At 38.2% G+C, this 26,843-nt stretch overlaps 2 protein-coding genes across 9 annotated transcripts in view; both read right to left on the bottom strand.

Moving 5' to 3' along the window:
- The window catches only part of PSEN1 (presenilin 1), a 33,044-nt gene extending 9,211 nt beyond the window's left edge, over window positions 1–23,833 (bottom strand). The window contains exons 1-8 of one of the 7 annotated variants that reach the window (XM_075152011.1): window positions 23,812–23,833; window positions 14,775–14,914; window positions 12,894–12,932; window positions 9,792–10,048; window positions 8,360–8,501; window positions 4,557–4,624; window positions 3,598–3,818; window positions 1,259–1,357 (exon numbers count right to left, since the gene is read on the bottom strand). In XM_075152011.1, coding sequence (XP_075008112.1) covers window positions 1,259–1,357; window positions 3,598–3,818; window positions 4,557–4,624; window positions 8,360–8,501; window positions 9,792–10,048; window positions 12,894–12,932; window positions 14,775–14,858 — 910 coding nt within the window. In that variant the 5' untranslated portion in view covers window positions 14,859–14,914; window positions 23,812–23,833. Of the gene's footprint in view, window positions 1–1,258; window positions 1,358–3,597; window positions 3,819–4,556; window positions 4,625–8,359; window positions 8,502–9,791; window positions 10,049–12,893; window positions 13,019–14,774; window positions 14,915–16,936; window positions 17,028–17,796; window positions 17,878–23,811 lie in introns of those variants that run through there. The other 6 variants (XM_075152008.1, XM_075152009.1, XM_075152010.1 and 3 more) reach the window with 6 other exon arrangements.
- RBM25 (RNA binding motif protein 25) overlaps window positions 21,149–26,843 on the bottom strand; it is a 34,613-nt gene continuing 28,918 nt past the window's right edge. For both annotated transcript variants that reach the window (XM_075151999.1, XM_075151998.1), the window contains 4 exons: window positions 25,572–25,846; window positions 25,133–25,231; window positions 23,812–23,859; window positions 21,149–22,715 (listed from right to left, as the gene is read on the bottom strand). In XM_075151999.1, the coding sequence (XP_075008100.1) occupies window positions 22,623–22,715; window positions 23,812–23,859; window positions 25,133–25,231; window positions 25,572–25,846 (515 nt within the window). In that variant the 3' untranslated portion in view covers window positions 21,149–22,622. The remainder of the gene's footprint in view (window positions 22,716–23,811; window positions 23,860–25,132; window positions 25,232–25,571; window positions 25,847–26,843) is intronic.

The following is a 26,843-nucleotide window of genomic DNA, read 5'->3' as shown; positions in this document are numbered from 1 at the left end:
ATCATATCTTCAGATGTATGCAATTCTGAGATAGTGTTGGCATCAATCCACTCTTTTTTTTTTTTTTTTGATACAACTATCTTTTGCAACAGGCAATTTTACTCTCATCAAAGCACAGTAATATCTGGAACACGGCCAGTACCAGCTACAACATGCATTTACAGAATTTGGTGAATAAAAGTTTTATTCTTACTAGGTGTTGAAAAAAATGGCAATAGCCTTTGCCAGAGAAATTACTTCTATATATGAGGCCCACTCTGAAAGTTTGAATCAATGATTTCTTTACTTTTTTCCCTTAATCTGTAAGTAAAAAGGTCTATTAAGACTGGTACTGAGGTACCTCAATTCAGAGGCTGTATCTGCACCAAAGTTAATTGTTCTCTGCCCCCACCATCACAAAGAATTCTCCAATCTGGAGGTAATGAAATGCTGTCACACTTAAATGGTATATTTTAATTCAAGTTTGTGGTTTCTCACAAACCTGAGGTTAACCTCTCCTCCCACAAAACAGAACAACAGGCAGCTATGAGTAGTATCAGTAAAACACAGCAAGAGTGACAGATAAAGAAACGCCTCCCCTTTCTCCACTGTAAACTTGTCCCCGAAGTAGCCAGTCAGTCTACGACACACTTCCTGCTTCCAAATACAGGCCTTTCTTGAGCACCAGTAGCCTAATGATTTATGATTAACCTATTTCACTGTTTAACCATATGATTATGAATAGCAACATGGAACTTCAGAAACAGCGGAATTATGTACTAATTGATACACAGGTCATAACAGCAATTTGTTTTCAGTAGGTTATTTTTCGCAACTGCAGGGAGAAAAAACATACCAAAAAAGACCTGGACAAAACAGTTCTGGAAACAAATCTCTTCCTGGCAATTTCTCCCTTTCCTTCCAGTAATACACAGGTTATTTAAGCACTGAAAGCTGATAAATATTTTCTGAAAACAGGTACTCCCTTTGAATAGGCTTAATTCACAGTCTAATGACATACTACTTTAGCCAAAACAAGGTATATTGCCATTTTTCCTGTTCGTATTTTGTAACCAAACATGCTGGTTTTTATCTTGAAAGATCTTAGCCAGAAGTTGCTCCACATTTTTGAGTTAACAGTGAAAGGAAAACTGAGGTCCAAGTGAACAGACTAAGAATTCCAGTTGACAAGCACCAGGTTAAAACACAGAAAAATAAGAAAATCACTTCAGCTAAATGGGTGATCATAAGTTTAAAGTATTTAACAAAATGTACTTACAGGAGTAAATAAGTGCTGGGAAGAGAGTTTCGTTTCTCTCTTGGGCTGTTTCAACTAGCATACGAAGAGGACCTTTAGGACATAGGACAGCAACCAAATCTGAAAGGAAGAGCGAACAGATCTTATATCACTGAAGACATACTTATAAGAAGGTTTTTCTATAACACTTGCAGAGACTGGTAATAAGATAAAATGCTACGCTGAGCATAGACTTCTGAGAGAGCCATTGGCCACAAGTCAGTACCCTACAGGAATACTTTTTAACATTCTCAGTTATACAATCTATTTTACCTGTTATTGTAATATGTATACAAATTTAAAAAATGTGATGCTCCTCACTTTAGATATTATGCAACTGCAAATGTATCTGTGTCTGTATGTTGACCTGCAAGTTGAAAGCAAATAATTCACGAAAGCTACTATTCAACTAACATCTTGGAAATCTCCAAGCTTGCTTTCTATTATCAAAGTTTTTCTTAACCCAAGTTTAATGCTAAAACAAATTCTAAGACAACAGGTAAGTGTGGCTTACATAATTTCTATGAAGTAGGCATGACTGCCAATTTATTCCCACTTAAAGATGAAAAAAAGTGAATGTGCATGTGAAGAGGAAAAAAACCAGGTTTATTAAGCATTGTGGAAAATGCTGTGTTTGCACGCATTTGAGAGGTGTTCAAAGCATATTTAGCATAAGAAAAGAACGGCAGCTTTTTGTTGCTTCCCTCAATTCTTGTTAACGGGACAGTAAATGAAACTGGATGAACAAGTAAAAATTAACTGAAAAGCAATCCTTTACAAAATAGTATGACTGACAAGTTACTCATACAGATCAAAGCACAGTATTAAGAAAAACTGATCTATCAGATGCTCCATTTGCTTTTCCACCTGAATGTTGATGGTTTGTTAATGAAATTTGCAACTCCACAAACAACCTCAGCTACTTTTCCCTTGTCTTGCATATTCGGATAGAAAGCTGTAACATTTACATATTAACCTTGCTACTACCTTTTGCAGTTGTCCACTCACTGTATGTCTTTAAATTCATTTGAAACAAAATCTGACACCAAAAGGAACAGCTTACTTGTCAGGAGCTGTATGCTGCACAGAGCAGGCCTTCTGCACCTTAGCTAACTGCCCTAGCACCACTGCTGGTCCCGCTCAAGTAAAGAATTCTTAGCGTGGGGTCACAGGCTTTGAAACTTACCTCCTCTTTACTCAAAACAACCACGTTATGGTCTTGGAATATGATCTGAAGAGTAATTTCATTTTGCAATCACTGATTGAAGGCTGAATGCTTGGAATACTCACATTTGTTCCAGTCATACGAAGGGTGGAAGTGGGGAGGGGGGATGGGAAGGTTTTCTTAACGTGCCTTATGATCCATGAGCATACACATGAGGGACATTTTTCCTCCCTCTGAAGGAAGAGGACACCTAAGGAGTACACTGACCTACCAGAGCTAATCAAATCTTATTAACCCCTGCACTTCTACAACTGGACAGATTCTCAGCCTTTATCATTATCAGTGACTTTCAGAGCACACATTCATCACGCTTCCATGCTTCCAAAAAAATTCAAGTTATGAGCACATCTTCATGGATACACTTAGCTGTACCGTTTTAATTATGTCTAAGTAACTGGATTTTAGTCTTGCCTGGGAAGTAAATCAGTATTTGGGATATAGAGTAATCTTCTTACCAAAAGTGTCCAGTGCCCTCTAAAGCTTTATGAAAAAACTGCATCTAGGTATCTCTCAGTCATCATTCTGAAAAAGCATAATATGCGGTAATTCAAATGAACTTCCTTTTTATTTAAAAAAAAAATCAAGGAAACAATTCTCACAACTATATCCTTCTAAATGTAAAATGACTTTGAGCAATGAAAACTGCCTTTAATCCTTCCTTGCTTTCTTCTCATTATATTATTAGGCATGGAGCAGGGTGTTGTTTCTATGTCCACAAATTTGAGTAATTCGTAGGTTGGGCAGATCTATACCTATATGGGACTGTACCTAAACAACAAGCTCCTACATTCTGAATACACAATAGTTTCCAAGGATTCTTGGGGAAAATGAGAAGCCAAAAACTCTCCACCTTCACAGAAGAGATCAAAAAACACGAAGGAAGATGGCATCACACAAAGCCCTTAGCTGTAGGGGACTGATCTCGGTTTAGATCATGATCTTATTTCTGAAGTCTGTAATCACCTTATCCACTACTTTGAGTGATACCCCCCCCCTTTTGTTTTTTTAAGGTCTAGTCAGACAAACTTCCAAAAGTCAGGGAATAGAAGAAATTCCCACCATAATACCTGTTACTATGCCTTGCCCCAGACCTTACCGTACACTGAAATGACAGCCAGGATAAGCCACGCAGTCCATTCAGGAAGGTACTTAATGAACACCAAGGCCATGAGAGCGCTTATCATAATGAGATATGCCTGCTGGAGCCGAAGCGGACCCTTCCAATGAATACAGATCATTCCCACAACACCGAAGTTCCAGATCATGAGTGCCACTGTAATGTAGTCCATGGCAACATTATATGTCTTAAACACTTCACTAAAAAAAAAAAAAAAAAAAAAACACCACAAAAACAAAACCGGAAAAGCATTTGCTTAAAACAATGGAAACAAGTTACAGATGCAAGCTTCAGATTTTTTCCTCCCCCTAGAGACCAAATTAAATAAGCTTCTTCAAAGAGAAGTGTATCTGTCACCAAGTGGTACAAAAATATACACAGTATAATAATTTAATGGCATAACTCTAGTTACAAATCCTGATCAGGTTGCTCATTTTAGAGAATACCGAGTATTAGGTACAACTTTTCTTGATGTCTGGATAAAAGCATGCTTCCAAATTTGAAAAGAAAAACACTGAATATATTTTGCTGAGAGAGTAGATTCTTTTCAGCTGATTCTTTTCTGCCACTCTCATGCAAACAGCCTTTGCATATACAGCCCACCACCAAAGCCACGATGTAAACAACTCCTCTTGAGTCATATGGCTATGAAAAATTAACTTATCAGAAGATACGCTAGCAGAATAAACTACCCTCTGGAAGATAGCTTATTCTGGTGATGCATGTGATGGACAGCTTCTGTACAATATCAGAGGCACTAGAAACCCATAAATATCTCTCTCTTTTATGTGTACTCTATGAACCTATACAAACCTAAAAATTTTATTGAGTAGCTTACTCACTATCATTCTTATTAAGATTCAAGGACTAGTTCTAAAATAAATACATACACGAAGTGATACATGAAAAATAGCATATTAATGCTTTAGTTCACTTACCCCAGGTAGATGAAGGAGAAAAAGAAAAGCAGCAAAAGAGAAGAAATTATAAGCCAGCCATGGATCACCTGGAAAAAAGATATCAATACAGCTTTTTTTTTTAGATGTGTTATTTTAAAGTTAATATCTACTTAAAAATGCTTTTAAGGTTATTTTCCCTTTTGATTAAAGCAAGAAAGTGATATTCAGTTATCTCGCTCTTTGGTTGTTGCTAAATTCGTATTTAGTCTACACACATTATTGTATTTCAATTTACATTGATGAATTTTAAGTGCTTTGCGGTCTTTCAATAGAGGTTCTATACGATGAAAACTACTGTTTGTATATTTTTAGACCATTTTGGTAAGAGTGGAGTTATAGCATAGCAGAAGTATCCAGCATTAACACAGATGGAAAACTTGATTCATTTTTGCGCAATTAAAAAGCCTGCTCTGATTCCAAATCATTTTCAGAACACAGTTATAGAATTAAATGCGGAACACAGAAAAACCTTCAGTGCTTATCTGTTGGAATTCAGAATTAGCATGTCATCGATGAATGACTATGTAAGGTTTTCTATATTCTCTATCGATCATCTATAGACAAAATCCCTAATTTTGATATGAGTGCAGATATGCATGCCCAACAATTTAACAAAAAACAGTTCAGGGTTGTACTCAATGGGGACACGCATAGATTTAAACTTGGAAATGACAGGCGCTCAGACTTTGCATTGATGAAAGTCATACCACTCCAGTGTACTACTGTGCAAAATTAAAAATTAAAATTGAAGAGCCCTGTAACTTTGGTAATCTCTGAACTGAGAATGAAACATATATTTGTCAAATTCTCAGCGCAGAATCTTATATATAAAACCAGACCTAACACTGCAAGTAGGTAACCCGACAGAAGCAATAATCTAGAAATTCAAGCTGCATAAGAAATCCTGCTTCGAATAGACATGCTCAGTGGAAGATTAACTGGTTAAATTAGCTATATGTGTACACCAGACCAAAGTATTCAGAAACTGTTTAGAAATTGTGTTATCTATTTCTCTTCTTCTGAAAGATGTGTAGTAGAATGCACCTTATGTCATAGTTTTTAAAATATTTTGCAAAAGTTAATTTAGAAGTAAAGCCCATATGCACACAGACTAAAGGAATCACGTTTAAGTGAGGCAACCAGGACTTTCCAGCAAATTAAGAATCCAGCTATTACAGTTAGTAATTTAGTACATTTAGTCTAATACTAAATTTTTCATAAGCATTTTTAAAGTTCTCAGCAATTTTTGAAACATTCATTCTCCTCCTTCACACTGTCTGTCTTTCAAAACAAGTTCAAATTTAACCTTCAACCTAATTAAACCTGTCATTTAACTTGCTAATCTAACAGATTGGCTTTCCATATTTGCTACTGTATTCTCAAAAAGACTTAAGAATTTCCCACGTGTAATAAGCACGGTGCCTGTAAAGATGCTGCAGGAAAACTGTCAAAGTATCTGTCTCAGTCTGTCAAACTGTCACCACTCATAGCAAGTGGGGGGAAAAAAACTAAAAATACTAAGACTGAAGACTGATAGGTACCTGAAACAGAATCCAGCTTTCAAACAACTTCAAAAGCTACCTATATATCTATGTAGTGACCTAACAAGAGTAATTTTATTTCTCTGTAAAACTAGTTGACACCATTTTAAGAAAATGGCAAAGCAAGCTGTGTCATTTCTTTTAATAATGTGACTTCTATCTGTAGTTCTTGTATTTGTAGTATAAGCTCTTAAACTTTCTTACCACTTAAGAAAATAATGTGAATACTAATGTTTCATTCTAGCAGAGAGTAAAATGCTAACAATACCAAACATCAAGGCCATAGTCCAGCAAATGTTTACACACACTTTGCGTAACTACTGTCAACAGTACTAAAGGAGGTAGTTTCAAGAGTTGACATAAGTAGGCATTTTACACACAGACGTTTGTTTTATTCTCAGTATGTATCTCTTTTGCTATAGCATTTTCCAGATCACTGGCCTCTTTCCATACAAGTGATTTTTCCAAAGTATTTCTTGTAAGTTTTGACCAGCTTTTCCTAGTAGGATACCATGACAGGTTTGTTGCCTTCTAATTGAAGAATTTTCATTCTTCATTTGACAACAGCTTCAACACTAATTGATTGCTGGTACAGAGTCGGCTTTGACTGCTAAAACTTGAATGCAGAGACTTAAAATGAGCTACAGCAACCAAATTTTGGTTAGGCAGACTAAAACAATGAAGAATGCAGAGAATAATAAAATCTGTTAAAAAGAAAAGCTAGTCAAATACAATCACCTTCGAAGATGCTATTTCTTGTTAAATTTAGGAGCTAGAATCAGGACCATGCTTAACTTATCACGTACAGGAGAAATATAGGAAACTAACAGCAGTAAAGCTGAAATAGTATTTTCTTCCTTCAAAGGAGTTTTCAGATAAAAATCTTGTAAAGATAAGCAAATTATCACTACCAGCTGGAGGCCTAACATTCATTATAAGTTCCATGCCCCTAGACTACATTCTACATATAGAACTGCATGTAAAATAGAATTCAATGGACAGGCAACTACATTTTACAGCATTCTGGTATAGCAGAATAGAAATACTCTGTTAGCAATTCTAAAAATAAGTTAATTATTTCTTTTAATTAGCATAAAATATAACCACAGGAAATTTCTGTTGTCTAATCATTCTAATTTTTTAGTCCAACAATTATTTTTGAAAGGAGAACGTGCAGCGCTTCATAAGGTCAAGAGGGAAGCCAGAAATGTGAAAAGCTTAGTAAAAACTAGTTGATGCCTTCAGCACTGAGGAGAACTGATTAGCTGCCAAGGAACCTAGCTGAATTACATCAGTTATTTGACTTCATTAAAATGAACACTTTAAAAAGAAAACTTTGTCAGTTCGGATTTAACACCACGCTGTGATAAAAGAGAAGGTCCATACTTTAAAAAACACTATTCCAAGCTGTATGCAGATTCAGGTGAAAATAATTTCCGCAGTCGCTCCACAGATACTTTGTAAAGGAGTTTCACCCACAGCCATGAAGACCAAAGCCATTTTTCCCTCTTGAAAACAAAATAAAGTGGAGCAAAGCTTTGTGCCAGTGCATGGATCCCAGTGCCTGTTTTACAACTATGAAACAGATTCAAGGTTCTGGCTGCACACTGGGAAGTTTTATTAGGCCAAACTTTGTCAAATGGGTCATTAAGACCCAAAGACAACCAGGAATTTTCACGAACAACTCCTCCCAGGCAGGGGACATTGCAATTATTTATGCTAAGCCTGGACTTGCCTAGATTACATGATTGAAGTCTTTCACAAAAAAGCCTTAGCGTCTCTGTGTTTGCTATAAGGATATCGCCTGGCCGTGTAGAGCCATGCACAAATCACATTCTTGGGAGACTTCTATACTGGGGGCAGGGTGGGGAGAGGGGAGCCCTTGAAAAGCCCCTGAAGTCCTGAATAGATTTCAAATTGTAGGACCAGGTCTGTACTTTGTAGTTCTTGACCGCAGGAAGATTTCAGTACATGGTACATTTCACAGGAATAGGAAGGAATGCCCCCTAATTCTAACTGACAAAACAGCCAGCAGCGTTCGCACTGGGCCTCTGCCTCCCCATTGCATCAAAGGAACAGAAGCCACAAAACTGAAACAGTGAATTGAGTCACCAATTCTGCTACTTTTGCTCACTCATCCTTGATAACCCCTCATTTTGTTCCATTCTTGATAATCTAATAAATAAAATACTAATAAATAAAACTAGCACAATTACTCAAGTCAATTATATTTATACTCACCTTGTAGCACCTGTATTTGTAAAGCACAACCAGGAGTATCGTCATGACAATGATAACGCTGATCATGATAGCCGCGTTGAGAATTGAATTCAGGGCTCTCTGTCCTACCGTCTCTGTCTCTTCTGTGAAAGGAGTGTAGATGCTACAACAACAAAGAGTCAACTGAAATGCCACTGAATGCACAGATGTTTCTGATATGCGAGGCCAACATCAAATGATATTGCAGTAATCTTTCAATTCAGAGCTGTAAATGCAACAGCTATTTTCTACTTAGGCAAAATTTGAAAGGCGGCACAGTATCATATCAGGCAAACTTTAAAAAAAAAAAAAATTCCTTAGAAGACTTGCCTTTTCTACATTCTTAGATTACTACTATTTTCTACTTTGTAAAACAAACAAAAACCAGAACTGCACGTTGTTTGATACAATTACCTACATGCTATGAATCATGAGACTATTACTGCAGCTAGACCTTTACAAGCACACCATCTAGTGGATTTACAATGAAAGGTTCCCCAGTGATTTCAACAAAACAATGTATGGGCTCAACTCTCTTTCTTAAAGAAATACAACAACCTGGGGAAAAAACCACTTCATTAGGGGAAGAAGGGGGAGGGGTGGGGGAGAAAACACCATAAATAAAACCTCAAGAAAAATAATTCTTTGATCAATAACTTTGACAGTGAAAAAGAACTTTGTGGTTTATTGAAACATTTTATGACACGCTTATATTATACAAACATTTCAAAGCCGCACACACTTTGAATCATTTTGTCTAAACATTTTCACAGTGGAATATTTAGCCTGATTTGCTGCAGGTTCTGACAGGCTCAGTGTTCTTCTTTTGCCTCTCTCAATCAGCTTTCACTGAAATTGTTTTTTTTTGGCAACATTAATATTTTGTCCCCTGCCAAAAAAGTCTATACGGAAACCTGCCAGGAAAGTTTTTGTAACTGCAACAGAAATGAACCTCATAAAGCTATCTTCCTCTTGCCTTTGAATTTCTTTATCAAACAGCATAGGCAAACCAAAACTTGGCATATATGTTACTTCATTTATATAAGTAGTTTTTTTCCTTTTCCAAAATCTTTGTATTCTAGCGGAGTACAACTGAAATGGTTTTGGCTCAGGATTGAGTTTATTTTATAAATATCACAGGGCACGACGAAGTATTAAAATGAGGACTAGGATTTGAATCAAGCAGTAACAACCAAGATATCCCAATTGGTCACCAGACAGACTACAAATGTCAATAGTACCACGAATATGATTTCTGGAAGGAATAAAACAAAACTATTTTCGGGCTAGTGGAGGGGAAAAGGGAGGAAAGAGGGAGTTCACTGGCTGAATTAGACTCCTGAAGAAATGGAGATTAAAGAAAATTATCTAGGTGAGTCCATTGAAAAGTTAGGGGAAAAAAATTGATACATACAGCTGTCCATCCTTGCGTGTATAAAAGCTGACAGACTTGATGGTTGCAACAACGACCACCATGCAAAGTGTGACAGGTACAAACAACATAATCACATGTTTTGCCCCATATTTTAGTGTCAGCTCCTCATCTTCTTCTTCATCTTGTTCCACCACTTGCTGAATGTTGTTTTGTGGCTGCCCATTGGTCTCAGACTCGGGATTGTCATTTCTTCTGCGCTCACTATTATCATGGCGACGTCTTTCGCTGTTGTCATTCTGCAATACATAAAAAAAAAGTTTCCTCAGGAACTATCCACAATGATATTCTTGTACACTAAGCTAAAGATGATCTTGAGGAGGAAACGTGTAAGGTAATATTTACAGCCAAGAACACCTGCCGCAGCAAGGACTTAAACAGTAGTAGTTAATTGCATCACATAGTTATCAAAAGAATGGGAGCACAGGGTTGTCTTAGAAGCATTTATATTAAAACCAGCAGTAGCTGAAAGTAGGGCTGGTTGCATCTAACAGACTATGTTGCCTCTCCTTTAAACAGAATTTAAAAAGCTGAATAAAAAAAGACAGCTTTTTCCCTTGGTCCAAACTACAGTTGATACAAGGGTGCATAACAGTAGATTACTCACAGCTTGACAAGAATTAACTGTACCTGTTTCCTAGAAATAATGCCAAACAGACATTTATGAACCTAACTCCATGAAAGTCCCAAGAAAATTTCTACTTTCCTTACCAAGTTACTCCCACTACAGTCCACTAACTAGAATATATATTAAAATGGAGTTTCACGAGGTATTGTGTTCCTACATTTTTAGCGAGAAGAATGACATAGAAACGGTGATCAAACTCAGGTAATTCTCAGTCTTTATACTGAGATTTGATCCCAAAGCTTTAGCGTGATGAGCTAAGCGTGCAGATTCTTTCTCTCCTTTCCCAAGGATACTACTGCCACATCCTTCCACTGACACTGAAGAAATTCCACCACCCTTGTCAACAAATATGAAAGAGCTTCCTAGCCTTCCTGATACTGCTACACAAAACATCAAGGGTGTAATTCAAACGCAACAACAGAGGTAAACTTTCAATGGAATTAAGATTAACCACAAGCAAAAACACAAATTGGGAACACCACCTACAAGTAAATGATCAGGCCTGCGCTCCTCCTGTTGTCACAAACCTTTTGTCCCCTCTCCAAGAAGCCCCGTCAGCAGGAGGCATTCAGCCTTTTATATGTTGTGTGCACATACAGAGAACCCAACAGGAGACTGAGCTATGTTTTACCTGTTCTGGACTACAAAGAAATAAAACCATTTTATGTTTACCAGTCACTCTAACCAGTATACAGTCTACTCTTTTTTTTACTGTATTACCATTTCCAAAGTCAATACTGTACTGTTCCCACTCCCTCCACTCAAGAGGTTTAGCATAAAAGAGATGTAACACAAAGATTTTTGATTCCTTACAAAATGAATCTCATTTCTTCAGAATTACTTCATTTACAAACAGTTCCGTCTGAGTAAGTGCACTAAAGCAGCTTCAGATTAAAATGTACAATAAACTGAAGGAAGATACCTTTTGCAATACCTTTAAAATACCACTCAGTTTTAGTAAAATTGCTCTAGACATAAGATAGGGCATTGAAAATAACCCAATGTATTTCTGCTTAAGTACTCTTATGCAGGTAATCTTTTCCTTAAACATGCAATGTTAAAGTCTCATTACCTGTTCTTAATAGCATTTCCAAACATAACTGCTGACTTGTATCTCATCAACTCACTGCAGTTTTTTGATAAATCAATAGCAATTTTGGAGATTCTTTACACAGAACTTTCCCAGTCCCACCCTCAGAAAAGATAAGATGTTAAGTACACACTCAGAAACTCATAGTGGGGTTTTCAGAAGCACTTAAGGGATTAAGGAGTACAAGTCCCTGGACTTTGAACTGCAAACACTGACGCTGCTAAAACCTTAGTTGAAGCTTTACAACTTCCCCAGCTCATGAAAAATTTGCTTTTACAAAACATTACAAAGCAACAATACACATCAAATGCTTTGACTATTTACTCCTTTTTTGTGGTATCCTCAAGATCAAGTTCAGCAGGGTTTCAAGAACTGTCCTCTGAAAATTTGCTTTATTTTTCAAAATGGAAACTGAATGTAAGGGGAGGGAAAAAAAAACCTAAAATTGTCTTAAGCAATTAAAACTAGCAGGCAACCAGACTTTTAGAATTAAGGTTTTAAGCTTGATTTGAATTTAGTATCATTAACTTAAAGTATGTCCTGAAAAAGATTTTGAGTTCAATATTATTTCTTACTAAATGAAAGATTCATTATAAATCACTTGGGGTTTTGCATGAAGTCCTCACATACAATTATCAAAAGTCAGATAGAAAAAGGAATATGGGAGAATGCAAATGAAGAGATTATGTTTAATTGTTCTGAAATGCTGGCTGCAACTGAACCTCCTTCTGTAGCGATTATAGCTCAAATGTAACATTTTTAACTTTGATAGTGAAAATACACCATTTCTCTCAGTCTACAACAAGACAATAAGCTTACCTGTCTAAATAAACTGCCTAAGATGATCATGAGTAACACTACATTGGAGATGATCAGAGCCTTGGAACACTTCACAAATAAAGCAGACCTAATATTTAGGTTTCTGCGCACTTGCAGAATACGTTGCTCTTTCTCTGCTGTAATACCAGTCCTGTATGAGGGAGCACTTATCCCTATCTTAGGCACAGAAATATAAAAAGTAAAATAAAAATCTACAGCTTTGCAAAGCAAACACAAAAACAGCCAAAGGAAAAGCCTCATTAACTTGCACACCCCTCAAAAAACTGCGAAATCAAATATAAAGAGAAAAAATGAAGAAATTAGACCAGTATGTGCCATTTTATTCCCTCTGCTAGTTAGGAACAAAGACACAATCACAAAATGCCTTTACATATTAAAACACAGTGCAGGAAAACCAGATCAGCATCAAAGGGTTATTCGCTGTTAAAACTAGAAAAAAGTTGTCCTTTCAGGCTACTAAAGTGTAGCTAAATGTGACATGCACGTGCCCCACTGCTTAAAAGAACAAAGTGCACTCATATCCTACCTGATCAGTATTAAACAGAGCAGAGGCCATGGACTCTTGCTGAAGTGGAAGCAAAGGAACAGACTCTTCACTTTCCTCAGACATAGTTAAAAGTGAAAATTCTGAAGCTAAAAAGTCAGTAACACCTGTTGTAACACCGTAAGCAAACGTAAGTTACGAACTACGCGCTTTCAGGTGAATAAACAATATCAAAAGCAAATGATAGTTTTTTCCTATCAGGAAAATAGTTAATAGCAAACCCAGAGCAATGCCCCTGAACCAAGAGATAAAAAAGTTAGCATATTTGATAAAAAGTTTTTATTTATTAAATCCAGATTTATACATCAGAAGCAGACCCCCTTGCCTGACAGTCAGTGGGCACGGACTTCATTAGTTCTCACATACTCCATTTAGATTTAAAGGTCCTTATACAGTGGCTGATATTGAAGCCGGGCTGAACTCTTGGTGTGTGACTGGAAGAAGAGATGGCAAATTATAGTACTTAGTGATTTCACATGCTGACTGTTAGCCACAGAAGCTAGATATTCTTAAGCAGGAAAGGATTTTTGTATGTATGTACAAAAACAAACCAGGTATGTGTAGGGGAGAAAAATTACATTACAACTAAGTATTGAAACTACACCTAGAGTTACACTTAAACATGGAAAGAAAAAGCACAAGTAGTAGTTATTCATCAGTACCGTCTGTCAGCGAGAAGTAAATAGAACCAGCCGTCCCCCATTGCTGGGAAGGAGCATCAGCAAGTTATCTGTAAGGATGGTGAGCCCCCAGCTTATTGCTGAGCTCTGCCTTTTTAATCTGGCAGAACTGTTCAATAAAAGTTAATCTCTCACCTGTCCAAGATGGAAAGAAACCTTTTTCATTCCCTCTAATGTAAAAGCACAGAGGATGCGTTAGGAAAGCTTCCACTTTTCTATTTTTATTAACAGTTTCTATAATCAGTAAGGTCTTAAGTCAAACTGACTTCTTAATTTAAAAATAAATTTTCAAATGTTTTATATTTTTACTGATATAGCAGGATGCTGATCTGAAACAAAGACAAGGATTTTTCAAAATTCTACTTAAGCTGCTGGATTGTATAGAAGAGTTAGCACAGGGATCAAAATATTCTCTTGAATCACTGCCATAAACATGGCTACAAGTGGCCCAGCCTCAGAAGAGCATTTCTGTGTCACAAGGAAACCTGATATGCAAGAGCTGTAGCAGGAACAAAGAACTGAGCATAACTAATCCAAGAGCCTGAGCACCACACCCAGGTAGATCATCTAAACTTGGTTTTACCAAAACACATGCAGTACAATGAGTACAGTTTTAGCCACAATTGTGCGCTTAGGTCTTTCAAAGCAATGATATAAAACTTTATGGTTTGAGTTCCCCCTCCCCCCAAAACCTCAAGAACTTGAGAGCACCTTGACAATTATTCACAAGACAGTGCTGCTCTTCCTGCAGAGGAGTAGTCCTCCAGCAATAGCAACAACAAAACCCAGGCTGCAAGCTCTACCCAAACTAAAATTAACTCTGTGACTGAGAAACCTGTGAATCAAGCAGACCACAGCCAGGCTAGATCAAGAGAGCTCACTAAATCCTCTAAAGGTCAATGTTTGACATGGGAGCGTCCCACCCCATTTTCTTATTTTTCTTGAGGGCTTCGTCACTCCAACACCACTTCAAACTGGGAGAAATCTGTATATAAAAATGAGTTTAGAACATTAGATATTTTACAGAACATTTCTTTCAGCACTGCTTATCACCGTAACAGTCCAGATAGAGAAAGCTACTCCCAACAAACAGATTTCTAGAGTTCTGAACTGTATTTTCATCCACACTCATTATTCATCCCGCTTTAACTGCTACCAGGTAATAAAATTGTTTGTTACATACAGTGTTGCTGAGGTGGTTATCAGGGAAGTTTTCTGTCAGCTGCCCATGCTGAAACTGGGGTAAATGCGCAGACAGTTCTGTCATTGGGGCTGTCCTCTGGAAATCGCTTATTTACAAAATGGATCTTTCCTCCTGAGATGCTGAAAGGAAAAAGATGTGTAAAAAGCCTTTGTTCTTATATGACCAAGTTCTCCATCCCCTCCCTACCCCAATTTTTAGAGTTCACACAAACCAAAGATAACCATTTTCTATCTACACCATGATACCGAAACTGTATCACATCTTTACTAAGAGGTCATAATAGGGATTTTCCAGCATAAAAATAAGAGCGTCTAGGCGTTATCAAATTAGTTCATCAGCCCCGGAAGTAAGCCAGCAACAAACTAATCATTCAAAACAGTTCTCCATTCCTTCTTATGCAATAAATGAGAAGCACTGCACGCTTGCTCAGAGCACAACTTGTATGTTTTTATCTCAGCAGAGTACAATTGCTCCAAGTTGTTCGGTTTTGGATTGCTGATAAGTCAAGGGGAATCTTCAAGCAAGGATGACTGAGTTACACTTGATCATTTAAAATCTGGATATATCTTTAATGCTGTAATGCCCTAAGAGCGACCTAGAGCTACACAAAGCAGTATTTCAGCTGAGTCTCGAGAACTAATGTGCATTCATTTCCCCTAGTGATAGCTTTTATGTACCAGCCAAATGTACATAAACATATGCTTGTAACAGCTTTATACATTCTTCCGTAAAAAAAGTCACACGCTAACATTTTCTTATGAATAACCATGTGCTCCATAACAAAGGAGGATAACGCAATATAGGGGAAAGAGGAAGAAGGGTGACATAACTACGTAAGTTTCAGAAAAAACATAATTTTAAGAAACAATGAGTAGGCCTAGATAAATCACTAGCTTGGTAACACAAAGCATAGGGAAGTGAATAAACCACTGCCTGAAGGGTGGAGTGCCAGTCTCCCCTTCATCCCAAGTGACTCCTGCTCCTACCTTGTGCCAACTCCAGCACTCATCAGTCCTCTTTACAGTAGATTTTACTCAATAAAATGGAAGAAAACAAATCCAGGAAAAGAAAACGACAATATTTTTCTGCTGTTTTAGTACACTCAACTAATGTATGGCGGGATCTCAAAAAACTCATATAAGGGAGGACATCACAAAGCAAGGCCTCTCACTTTTTGTAGCAGCAAGCCACAAGTGCTGCAAGACAGCATCTTAGTTAAAGAGGGAGTTAAGCCTATTTTCATACATACTAAGATGCAGAAGCTGCTTCTCTACCTACAAATAAATACATGTCTTACAAGACTAGTGCGTAGTGCTTACTAACTTCAGCAGGAATGTAGCTTACACTAAAGAGCCATTAGGAAGCAACACCAATTTAACATGTCTAGTGGGAGCATGCAAACTGTTTGGAAAAAGAAAGACAATGTAGTATTCACTAGAATGTCTCTCTTCCACATTTGTAATTACAAATAAAGCGCTTCTAATTTAAAATATAACGAAATGTAAGATTAGATGAAAATAAATAGGCATTACGTTGCTTTTACTTTTAAAGTTTTTGCTCTAATTCTTTGGTCGGGCTACAGAATATAAACAATGTTTTTTTTAAGGCTGCTACTGGTAAAAATTCTCAGTGACAGGGCTACCACAGAGGAAAAAGTTGAGTATTTTTATCCAAGTGTGGAGTATCAGAAGGAGATTTTTCACATAGCAGCATGTCAAAATTCCAATTAAATTACAGGAGGGAAAAAAAATCCCAAAACACCAACCCAAAAAATCTTATTTAAAGACTGGTAAAGAAAACCACTGCAAATTCAACCAAACAAAAAAAAACCCAGCTACTGAGGAGCAGAGAGAAACTGAAGACAGGGAGGAGTCACTGACAGAAGAGCTGCACCAAAGCTTGGAAGACAGTGTCTAACAGGTCTCAAAACTTATGGTTTGTTAAAACAACCCCTTCTGAAAACCCAAGAGCTCAGAAAATTGATTCAGGACATCTTCCCAAACAACTTTATTGTCTATTTTTAAATACATGAACACTCCCAAGTTTGAAATTTAACTATGAAGGAACGAAATCTAGAAATGAACTGTATATAAACGGACACAAATTAAATTTCTACTTGTTTTACCTGAAAAGGGACTCACCAAAACATTTTTTCTAATGAAGCTGTTAATATTAAAATAGCCTGTATAAAAAAATTCTTCCTTGCTTCCTTTGGCTTTCCTTTGTAGAACAACAGGAGTTACAACTGTAGTTTTCATGCATTTACAATTAGCCTAGTAAGTACAGGTAGCACGCAAGTAAGCTCTGTAATGTCTTCTCTACTTAGAGAAGTAAGTATCGATCAGCCACAGCAAACGCGGTGCGGCCCGGTTAACCCGTGCTTTCTCTCTCAAACGAGCAACAAGCAGCAGCCGCTGCCTTCCTGGGGGAACACCAAACGCCCCGCGGAGCTCGCCCTCAGCCCTGCCCCGGCCCGGAGCAGCCTCGCCACAGCCAGGGGCCCCGCGCTCCCTCGGCCGCGGGCCAGCCGGCACGGGGTCCCAGGCGAGGCGACTGCCTCCACCGCCGGCTCCCAGAAAGGCCGCGAGGGCCCCGCGGCGTTGACGGTGAGGGTCGGGCCCCCGCCCGGCGCCACAAGCGCCCCAGGCCCGGTGCAGCCTGACCGATCGCAGCCCCACTGGTCTCTACCCCGCCCACCCCAGCCCCGCTCCGCTCCGCCCGGCCGGGGGAGCGGCCAGGGACCCCGCCCCAGCCCCGGCCCCGGCCCGCGGGCGTGAGGCGCAGGGCTCGCACGGACACCGGACGTGGCCGCCCCCGCCGCCGTCCGGCCTGCGGCGCGCCCCCGGCCCGGCTCCGGGTGGCGCAGCGCGCCCGCCCCGCGCCCCACACGCTGCCCGGCCCGGCCCACCGGGCGACGGGCACCCGCGACCCGCGCTCGCCCCGAGATCGGCGACAGCGTGCCCGGAGCTGCCCCGGCCCCCACGCGCGGCCGCTGACAGACCGACCTGCACGGCGCCCCTCCCGCGGGCTCCGCCACCGGCTCCTCGCCGCCCCGCAGCCCGGCCCCGCTCGCTTCCGGCCCGAGCCCCGCCCTCCGCCGCGACCTCACTTCCGACGGCGGCGGCAGCCGGGAGCCTCTGCGGAGCGGCACCGGCGGGCCGGGGCCGCCGAGCCAGGGGCGTCGGAGGAGCTGGCAGGCTCCCAGCCGTCCTCGGGCCACCAGACCAAGCCTCCACAGCGGCCTTGGGGGCCCCTCGGTTCAGGGAGGTACCGCCGTCCAGCCCGGGCACCCACCGACAGGCAGGAAGCACGAAGGGGCGTTTCTGAAAGAAAAAGCCGCAAGCTTGCCAGAAAGCAAAAGCATGGAATGGAGACAAGTGGACGGCAACTGAAAGAAGGTCACAGAGTGTGAGCAGGCCGGTTGGGTATTAGGGAGTGAGCACTCTCTTCAGCCAAGAGCAGTCTTGCAGGGGAAATCTAGCTTGTCCTGTTGAACCCGGTAAGAGATGTTACCAAGTAAGAGAGGGGTGTTATGAGAGAATACACTTCTCGGTTGTTCTGGATTCAAGTCATATATAAGCTAGTAACCCTGTTTTAAAACGGTCCCACAAAAAAGCATTATGAAAATAACTTGAAGGGATCTTTACATTTCAAAATAAAAACAATATTAAAACTTAATCTAAAGTCAATGTGGCATCTTTTCAAGAAGCCTCTAGCAGAGGTGTGACTCATTTGTGGAAGGAAGGCAATTTCAAACTTGAAACTTACCTTGCTATCCATGATACTTGAAGAATAATCCACAATTCCTTTTTAAAAATGCATAACCTAATTGGGTTACTAACATATAGGAAATGCTATGATACATGTAATCATTCTAAATATAAAAAAAGTAAAGTCCCTGACGGACCATGTAATTCTGCATGTTTAAAACAGATTTGTATTTCACTATTCGACTACACTACAGGGAGATCTATGGAAAAATGAAGGGGCACAAAAGTATTGCACATAGAAGTTAGGTTTTACATAAGCATTTTGACACAAATACCAAGGTTCAGTAGGTCATACGCATATGAAGTGCATTAAAAGAAGCCATTTTTAAACCAAAAGTGATGCCTAACTATTAACCAAATAAAACTATGTTATTTTAAGAGGGGAAAAAACCAAAAAACCCCTCAAACATTGACATACAGCTGTACCGGACTATCCTCTATTTATATTATTGGTATCAGTTTCATCTACGATGAAGTGTCCATTAACAATACCTTACGCTGCTCACACTGCATGGCTGTGTACTAATTTATAAGTCTGCATGTATCACATCCTGTGTTCCTACATAGGAACATGTATAGAATATGAGAAAGCGTGACCCTATTGTCATATAAAAGCCAACAGCTTCCAGTTTTAACTGCATCCACTTTCTAAAATACTACTCTTGCAAGCAGCTATTGAGCAACTCTGTTAGTAAAAGCACGAAAGGTCTAATGCTTCCCCCTCAGTAATAGGAAAGCATTAGTAGTAAGAAACAGGAATTCCGTAAGAAATAAGAAACTGAACTTACTGTTTGGGGCCTTCCCCCTGCCCACATTTAGAGCCACAATCATCTAGCTAGATGGTTATTTTTAGTGCAGGCTCCTTTTTAAAGAGGAGGAAGGAAACGCCCCAAATTAGAAAGACCAAATCAGTATATGAACAGGTTAAATATTCCAGGAACAAAAAAAGTCTCCTATCAAACTAATGGTAATACAAAAAATATATCATTCTTGGTAATGGATCTTACTTGTTCTTTGGAGTGCATACTAATGAAAACAACGATACTTTTATACTTACATATTCCAAGTGACACAGAATGATTATCAGGAGACTAAGGGCATGTGTTAGGTTAAGGTGTAAAGCCTCATTCCACAGTAAAGTCTAGATCAATGACTAGTATATCCAGTACTGTTGTATAAATATTGTTTCCCATCTATGCACTCTGTGTAAATTTTGAAGTACCTTTCCATCACGGAATCGATCATACTACGGCACGCTGCACTGAACACCCGGTGGCAACACACATGCTTTGCTAATGGATCTCATTCTCAGTATACTCTTAATCTGTGCATTCACTAACATAACACACATAGTGTGTATTAAATCGCACATTCAGACAGTGAAGTGTTGTAATTTTGGCAAAAAAGGCTTTTTCTACCCCAAATTTTCCAAGTTTATCTTGAAATAATTCTGTTACTGCGTGTTGAAAGAAAAACAGTTAACAAAGGAAAGTTACTTTCTATATTAAGAATCTCTCAGCAGTATGTAATTTGTGTTCTACCCCCCAGCATCACAAACACAAAATGTATTATCACTGAGAAGTAATAACACTACTTTGAGTAAGAGGTAAACGCTAGAAGTGACTTTATAAAGCAACATTTTGCATTCTGAAAGAGGAAAATTTGTTGAAGTACTTGCATAAGCCAAGCCAGAGATGCTATAGTGAACATTCCTTCCTCCTTCCACTACTGAAGAAAACCTCAACTTCCACAAAATTGTTGTTTTTTTTTTTAATATGTCACAACTGCTTCTAAATACTTATTTACCTGGATATTTAACACTCCAGCTTAAATTTTAGATGCCTTCCTCATCCAGACACCTTCAGTCTCCTTAGGAAAGGAAGAGTACAAGCTTATGTCCAATGCATAAACAATATAATAGATGAATATGCAGCTTTAGTTTAGGGCAGAAGAAAATAAGCTGAAGTTTCACAACTTGATCTTTCACTGAAGAATCTCAACAAGGACATTAGGCAATCTGTCACACAGTGGCATTACAACGCATTTGTCGCATTTGGCTTGTGAAGTACTACTAATGACAGAGAGAGAATGTCATATTAGCAGGACAAAAAGCACTCATGAAGTTCATTCTCCCTCTTCTCTATATACTACAAACAGAGCAAGTTTTGAATTTATTTAGAATTTGGAGAATTTTTGGTAAATGCTGATGCAAAACTGTATGGGGAGAATGGAGAAGTAATTTCTTAGGGTAACATCAAGTTGCAGAAAAAAAAAAGAGGAAGGTTGCAGCATATAAGTATGTAAAACAAAACATTATCACGCAAACTCAAGCACAACATAAAAGTAACATATGAGCGTTACACTTCAAGTTAAAAAAGAACATTTTGTGACGTGTAGTATTACAGGGATGAGAAAGAACATATTGGGATCACATCTGCATTTGGAGGCTTCTAGTCACCTGACATAAAGCAGGAGGTAGTTTTAAAAAAACCCTCCCCTAATTTGTACACTTGTGGATTCAGAAAGCAGCGTTAAATATAATTGCATGCTGCACAAGACTCCAAAAGAATGTCAGCCCTTAAATCAAATATATACATTTTTAATATCTGAAATATTTACATGGTGGAACCTTTACACGATCCCGTTTGTTAAGAACAGTGTTTTCAAGTGTCCTCTCCAGATACAAAGAACTAGTAACGCAAGGTCATAGTTATGTTTTCTGAACAGGTCAACCTGTATCCTTCAGTTAAATACAATATAGAGATACTGGAACATCTTTACTTAATTTGTTTGCTATTAAGAATTGTGTTTAAAAATTAAAAATGTTTTTGAGACAGTTTGCTCCCTGGAACACAGTCCTCCTGCAATCAAAACAGCTCACAGCACGTTATCGATTTGTCTTCTTACCCAGGTATGAGATAAAAAATGCAGTTTACAGTACATCTCATCATTTATACCATATCAGCCTATTTATAAAAACCCATACAAACAAGGCAGGAAAATATCACCTTCTTTTTGTGGACAATAGACTGCTTACAGTAGAAAACAAAAGTTGGGTCTAGTTTAACAGTATGGATAAAAACAAGACTTAGGCTTTGTTTGAAAACTTACGGTTTGTTTTTTGTCAACTCCTATGATCAGTTACATCCAAACAGATATTTTTTTTCTAAATACTAAAAAAATGTTTTTAAAAATAATTTCTTTAAAAAAAAAATCTATCTGATTATTTTGGAGACAGAAGGGATAATAGGGAAAGGCTAAAATGAAATTGAGCAGAAGATATCCTAGGTTTTAAAAAAAAAAAATCATTAAATAGCACTTACTGAATTGAGGTCCTGCTCTTGTTTTAACTGAGCAAAGAATAAAAAACTTCCTGCAATTTGCACTTTCTAGGAAAGAAGCTGAGCATCTGCAGGAGATTAAGTTCCCAGCTTCATGAGTAATTCTAAATCGGCAACAAAGTACCAAGACTACTGCTGGTTCACATCAGAATGAAAAGTCTGAGGGAACTCCTTTACCAGAGTCAGATGAGGGGACCAAAGGAACACAGAAAGCTGTTCTGTGAAAGCACCTCAAGCCACTTATTTTTAAATTCTATTCTGATCACTCCTTAAATAAAAAGAGGGGGAGTATGCAAAAAAAAAAAGCGCTGATAAATTTGCAGTAAAATCATTTGTCTTCATCTGTAACTGATATTAAATGCTCCACATTAAGTGCAAATGTTTTGCAAAACGGGCTTTTCTTTTTTTCTCTTAATATTTACAAGAATCAGAGTAACATAACAAAATTACCAGAGAGCATGTACAGTAGCTGCAGCTTGTAAAACATACCGGTAAATGTACCTTGTGAATTATAAAAAGAACCAATGCAGGATTCCAATAACTAACTGAGAAGGGTAAAGGGGGCCTCAAAGCAGAGGACAAAAAAATTCACATTTTCTACATAAAAAAATACAGGTCTCAAGTCTCTGAGAACAGAGAAAATTCAAAGTCTTTGAATGATGGGGAAAAAAAAAAGCCCAAAGTTGAAATGGAACCCTAGAAGCAAGGAGAGTGCTTTATTTCACTAGACCAATCTTCTTCGCTTCTGTCTCGTATATCAACAACCTCCACATTTTGACTATGAAAACTTCAGCTTCTTCATCTAGTACCTGTAAGAAATACACATTTTATAGATTATTTTTTAGGTCAGGCGTTCTAGACACATCAGAACGACAAAGTGGAGGTAGTGTACTCCAAGTTAAGCCTTTGAGTGAGGCACTGGATAGAACTTCAGTCAATTTGTCTGTCCTGCATTTATCACCTGACTTGACTAGGCTCTAATTACACACTTGTATAATGCAGCTGTTGAGCACTAAGAGATAAAAGTACCAGTATCCTAGACTCCAAAAGTGGCTTGGGAAGAGGCAGAGAAATGGCAGGCTTGGGAAGAATGTAAGAACAGGACATACACGTTTGGTATTTTCCCTTAATTCTCTCCTAGTCTCTGCTCATTTTCAGCTTGGAACTTCCTTGGATATTTATTAAGTAATCCCTTGATGGATTTCTCTTCCTTCAACTTATTATCCAGGCTTTTCCTGAATCCATGCAAACTTTTAGTATGCACAACATCTCTCAGGAAGTTCCCCAGGTCACCTACTAGTCACACCAAGAACAACCTACTAACTTCCACTATGAATCTGGCTCCTACCAACTTCGCCTCCAAGTTTCCTTATTGGAAGTGAGTGAACAATGAATTTTTATTCACCTTTCAGTGTATGAAAACATGGTGAAACTGTAGTAGTATTTCATAAAGTTTCTCTCTTCCCACACCAGGCAAAAAAGAACTTTTACTCTTCCAGAGAAAAATCACCTTTTGCTCATTAAGTAGGAATAGACCTACTAAATCACTAATTATAAAAATCTGATTACAACAGTGAGAAGGAACAGAAGTTTATATTTCTGATACAGTTCGTTATTGTTGATTCTTACCTCTACTGTAGGGACAGAATCTTTGTTCCACATTTCTGAATACTGAGAAATTCTGAACAGGGATCAGTAATTTCTACCTAGATGCTGTAACTGCAAAATCATGCCTGTGCTAGCATGATCTGTTTAATCAAAACAGCTTTCATATCTAATGCATGTTTTCTATGCATGTTCTATGAACGCCAAATATTTCTGTTACGGACTCCTACTATTTCGCATAATTGACTATTAGCTTCAGTATGATGTAGAAGGTATATCAGTTACGCAATGTCTGCTTACCATGGCAACATCATCCAGTATGCTCTGTGGTGAGCTGTGAGCCATAACCTGAAAGAAACAAATGTTTTTAGACTGAAAACTCAGAGTAAACCGTATAAACACCTTTGGATAAAAAGCAGTTACTTCTCAAGGATTTTGAATGCTTTGCACATGCAAAAAGTATTTCCAGTTAATTGGTTCCCAGTATTAGCCAGGGCAAAAATTAGTATTAAACTGCATCAGATTCCATCACAGTGAGTGCTAGTTTATGGCTAGTTACTGAGGAACGAGTTCCAGGAAGCTCCAGAGATTCAACAGGTCCTGTATTTGCTGGCTATTCTTGCATCTCCAGTTAAACTCTCTTAATTTAATGAATAAGCTCCCCTTCCTTCAACAATGAATTCCTAATGGAAGACAAAGGCAAAATTCTCCCTCTATCACTCTTCATAACTGAATTTTCCACCTGCCTGTTATTTCAAAATTTTTTTTTTCAGAACCAAATTAAGTTCTTTCCATACTAGAAAATGGCATTTATTTTTTTAATATATATAATTTAAGTTTGGCAAATATTCAAGTTCTGCTTTTCACTTTCTACTAACCACCTGTGCCACAAAGCTATCACTTGCTTTGCCTCTCATACAGTAGCCCGAAAAGATAAACCAAGACAAGCCATTATAAACATGAGTACCATGAAAGCTGAAGAGTTTTTGAAATGCTCTATTGATGAAAAGCCATAGAGTTGTCATGACAGATTTTAAAAGTTACTAGAATTTAGTTTGTAATTTGATGAAAGAAGCTATATAAAGTTTAGTTTAAACAAGTCATGCAGCAGCTAAAAGGTATAGCAGAATGACTTCTAATGCTAACTCTAAAACCTTAGTATTTGCTTACTACTAAAGCAACAACAGCATCTAAAAAGCTTTTTAATTTAATCTAGTTAATCAAAAAAATGTATGTAAAATCAAGCTGCTAGCTTTTTTTCCCTGGATTCACACAAATCCTATTTTTAAGTTAAAAATGTTAATGGCCAATGAGATATTAACTCTGAAATCTAATGATAAAACTATCAGTTAAAACAGCTGCTCTTGTCAGCTGCTCATTTCTTCAATCCAGTTCCGTATGTTTATCTAACAGATAACAGAGAGCATCTAGCACGTACATATTGTGCACAAGCATTAAAGGAGGTAACCTGTAAAACGTCAGGGTTCGAAGTACACCAACTGTCTCTGCTGAGCAGTATCACAGATTACAGAGAAGCTAAGAACAGACTGCCTTCAGTTACAGATACTCCAGTCATGGCTGCAGCTTAAGTAGGGAGCAAAAGGAAGTGGAAGATACTAACCTTAGAACAAACAAAGTCAACTAGCGTGGCTTCTTCTTCACCAATATATTCTATTATTTTCTTGTTGATCCACGGTCTAATTCGACGTTCCATTAGTGTCTGGAAAAAGAAGGAAAGAATGAGATAACCCTTAGTGATTTGACATCTGCAAGTATTTCTGACAGCCATTCAAACACGTTTTTACAGGACCTTTTTTCCCCCTTCCATAAAAATGCTAGACAATTTGTAGCAACAATTCAGGAGACCAAACAAAAATAAGCAGGAGTACTTCAGAATAAGTATTATATATGGACAAGAAATACAGTACTCAAGTTTCATTCCATTTGATGATGATGCTCCAATCCACTGGGGTCCCAGGAGCATTGTTTTTCTATTCAATTCCAAGGTGCGTTTGGAAAAAATATGCTTTTTTGTGAATGGTTAAAAGAAATCAACTTACTGAATCCACAATTGACCAGTCAAGAGGATAAGCAAAGAGCTCTGGTTTTGCTGTGGGTATCTTCTCAATAAGGCTCTTAATATGTTTGCGTTTTTCTTCTGTATTGACACTTCCTTTGATATTGCTTTTATCTTCTTCTCCATAATCCAGGGGAACAAGCTTCCTTTTCCGCGGCACATCATCACTGTCTTCATCATCAAATTTATTGAAAACACTATCCACAGCAAGCTTCTTCCGTTTTACAGCATTGGGCTGATTAGGACTGTTGCAGGCACCTACCACCCAAAAGACAGAATAAGATATTCATAAACTGCAACTGAAGCTAGTTTGCTCTTCACATATTTCTGGAGGAATATCAGTTTATGTCTTACATAAATGTCTGTGAATGCCTAACATCAGTGTTTTAGTCTCTCAAACTCTGTTATAAAAATGGCAAAAGAGGTGAAGATCTTAAACTGAGTTTATTCAAGATTTTTGAAAAACAGGGTCTTCTTTCTCTGCTCTGAAACCAATTAGCACCCTCACGGAGGGAGGACTATAGCATGAGCTCAAACCTTAGCAGAGGCAGAGCACAGAAGTAAAAGGTTGCAATGAATCTAGCAGTGGGAAAAGCGTTAATCAGTGTAATACCAGTCTCTCTTCATTCAAGATCTAACCCAGTGTGAGCTCAAACTGCAGCCCCAGTATAATTTAATCGAAATGATAAATAATAAATGCACAAACCTTCTGGAATACAAATATGCTTAGTTCTGCTCCTCAGAAAAATTTTTTTTTAAAAACACCAGGAAATTGCTAAAGTACTAAGGAACTCTACACTCATGTTCCATTTACAATTGTCATCAATTCACTGTGCTACTCTAAGAGGAAGAAAAAATAATCTAATTATCAGTTTTCTTCTTTTAAAAGAGTCTTTGTGAATAAACATAAGAAGTATCTAGGGCTTAAGTCTAACATATACTTACACCAATGAAAAGTAGCAATGACTTTTAAAGGAGGTATTTAGAGAACTATTAAGGTGAAAAAGCATGTGGAAATCACTAATCCCAGCTCAGAGCATTCCTAAAAAAATTAAGCCTCGAGGGTGCCAAAACTCCCTTTTTCCCCCTCCAGATTTTGGAAGAGAGATCTATAAAAGATATCTTCTGGGTAGGAAAAATCAAGCAGAGCATTTAGATAACAACAACTTGATAGAAGTATGTCAAAACATACAATATATTTGGAAAACTGTGTGGCTTCTCAGCTTGGCATTTTTTTCATTCTGATCCCATATGG

Source organism: Calonectris borealis, chromosome 5, assembly GCF_964195595.1.
Source record: "Calonectris borealis chromosome 5, bCalBor7.hap1.2, whole genome shotgun sequence".
NCBI classification, from domain to species: Eukaryota; Metazoa; Chordata; class Aves; order Procellariiformes; family Procellariidae; genus Calonectris; species Calonectris borealis.
The sequence above is the reverse complement of the archived record's forward strand: the minus strand, read 5'-3'. Positions and strand labels throughout refer to the sequence as shown.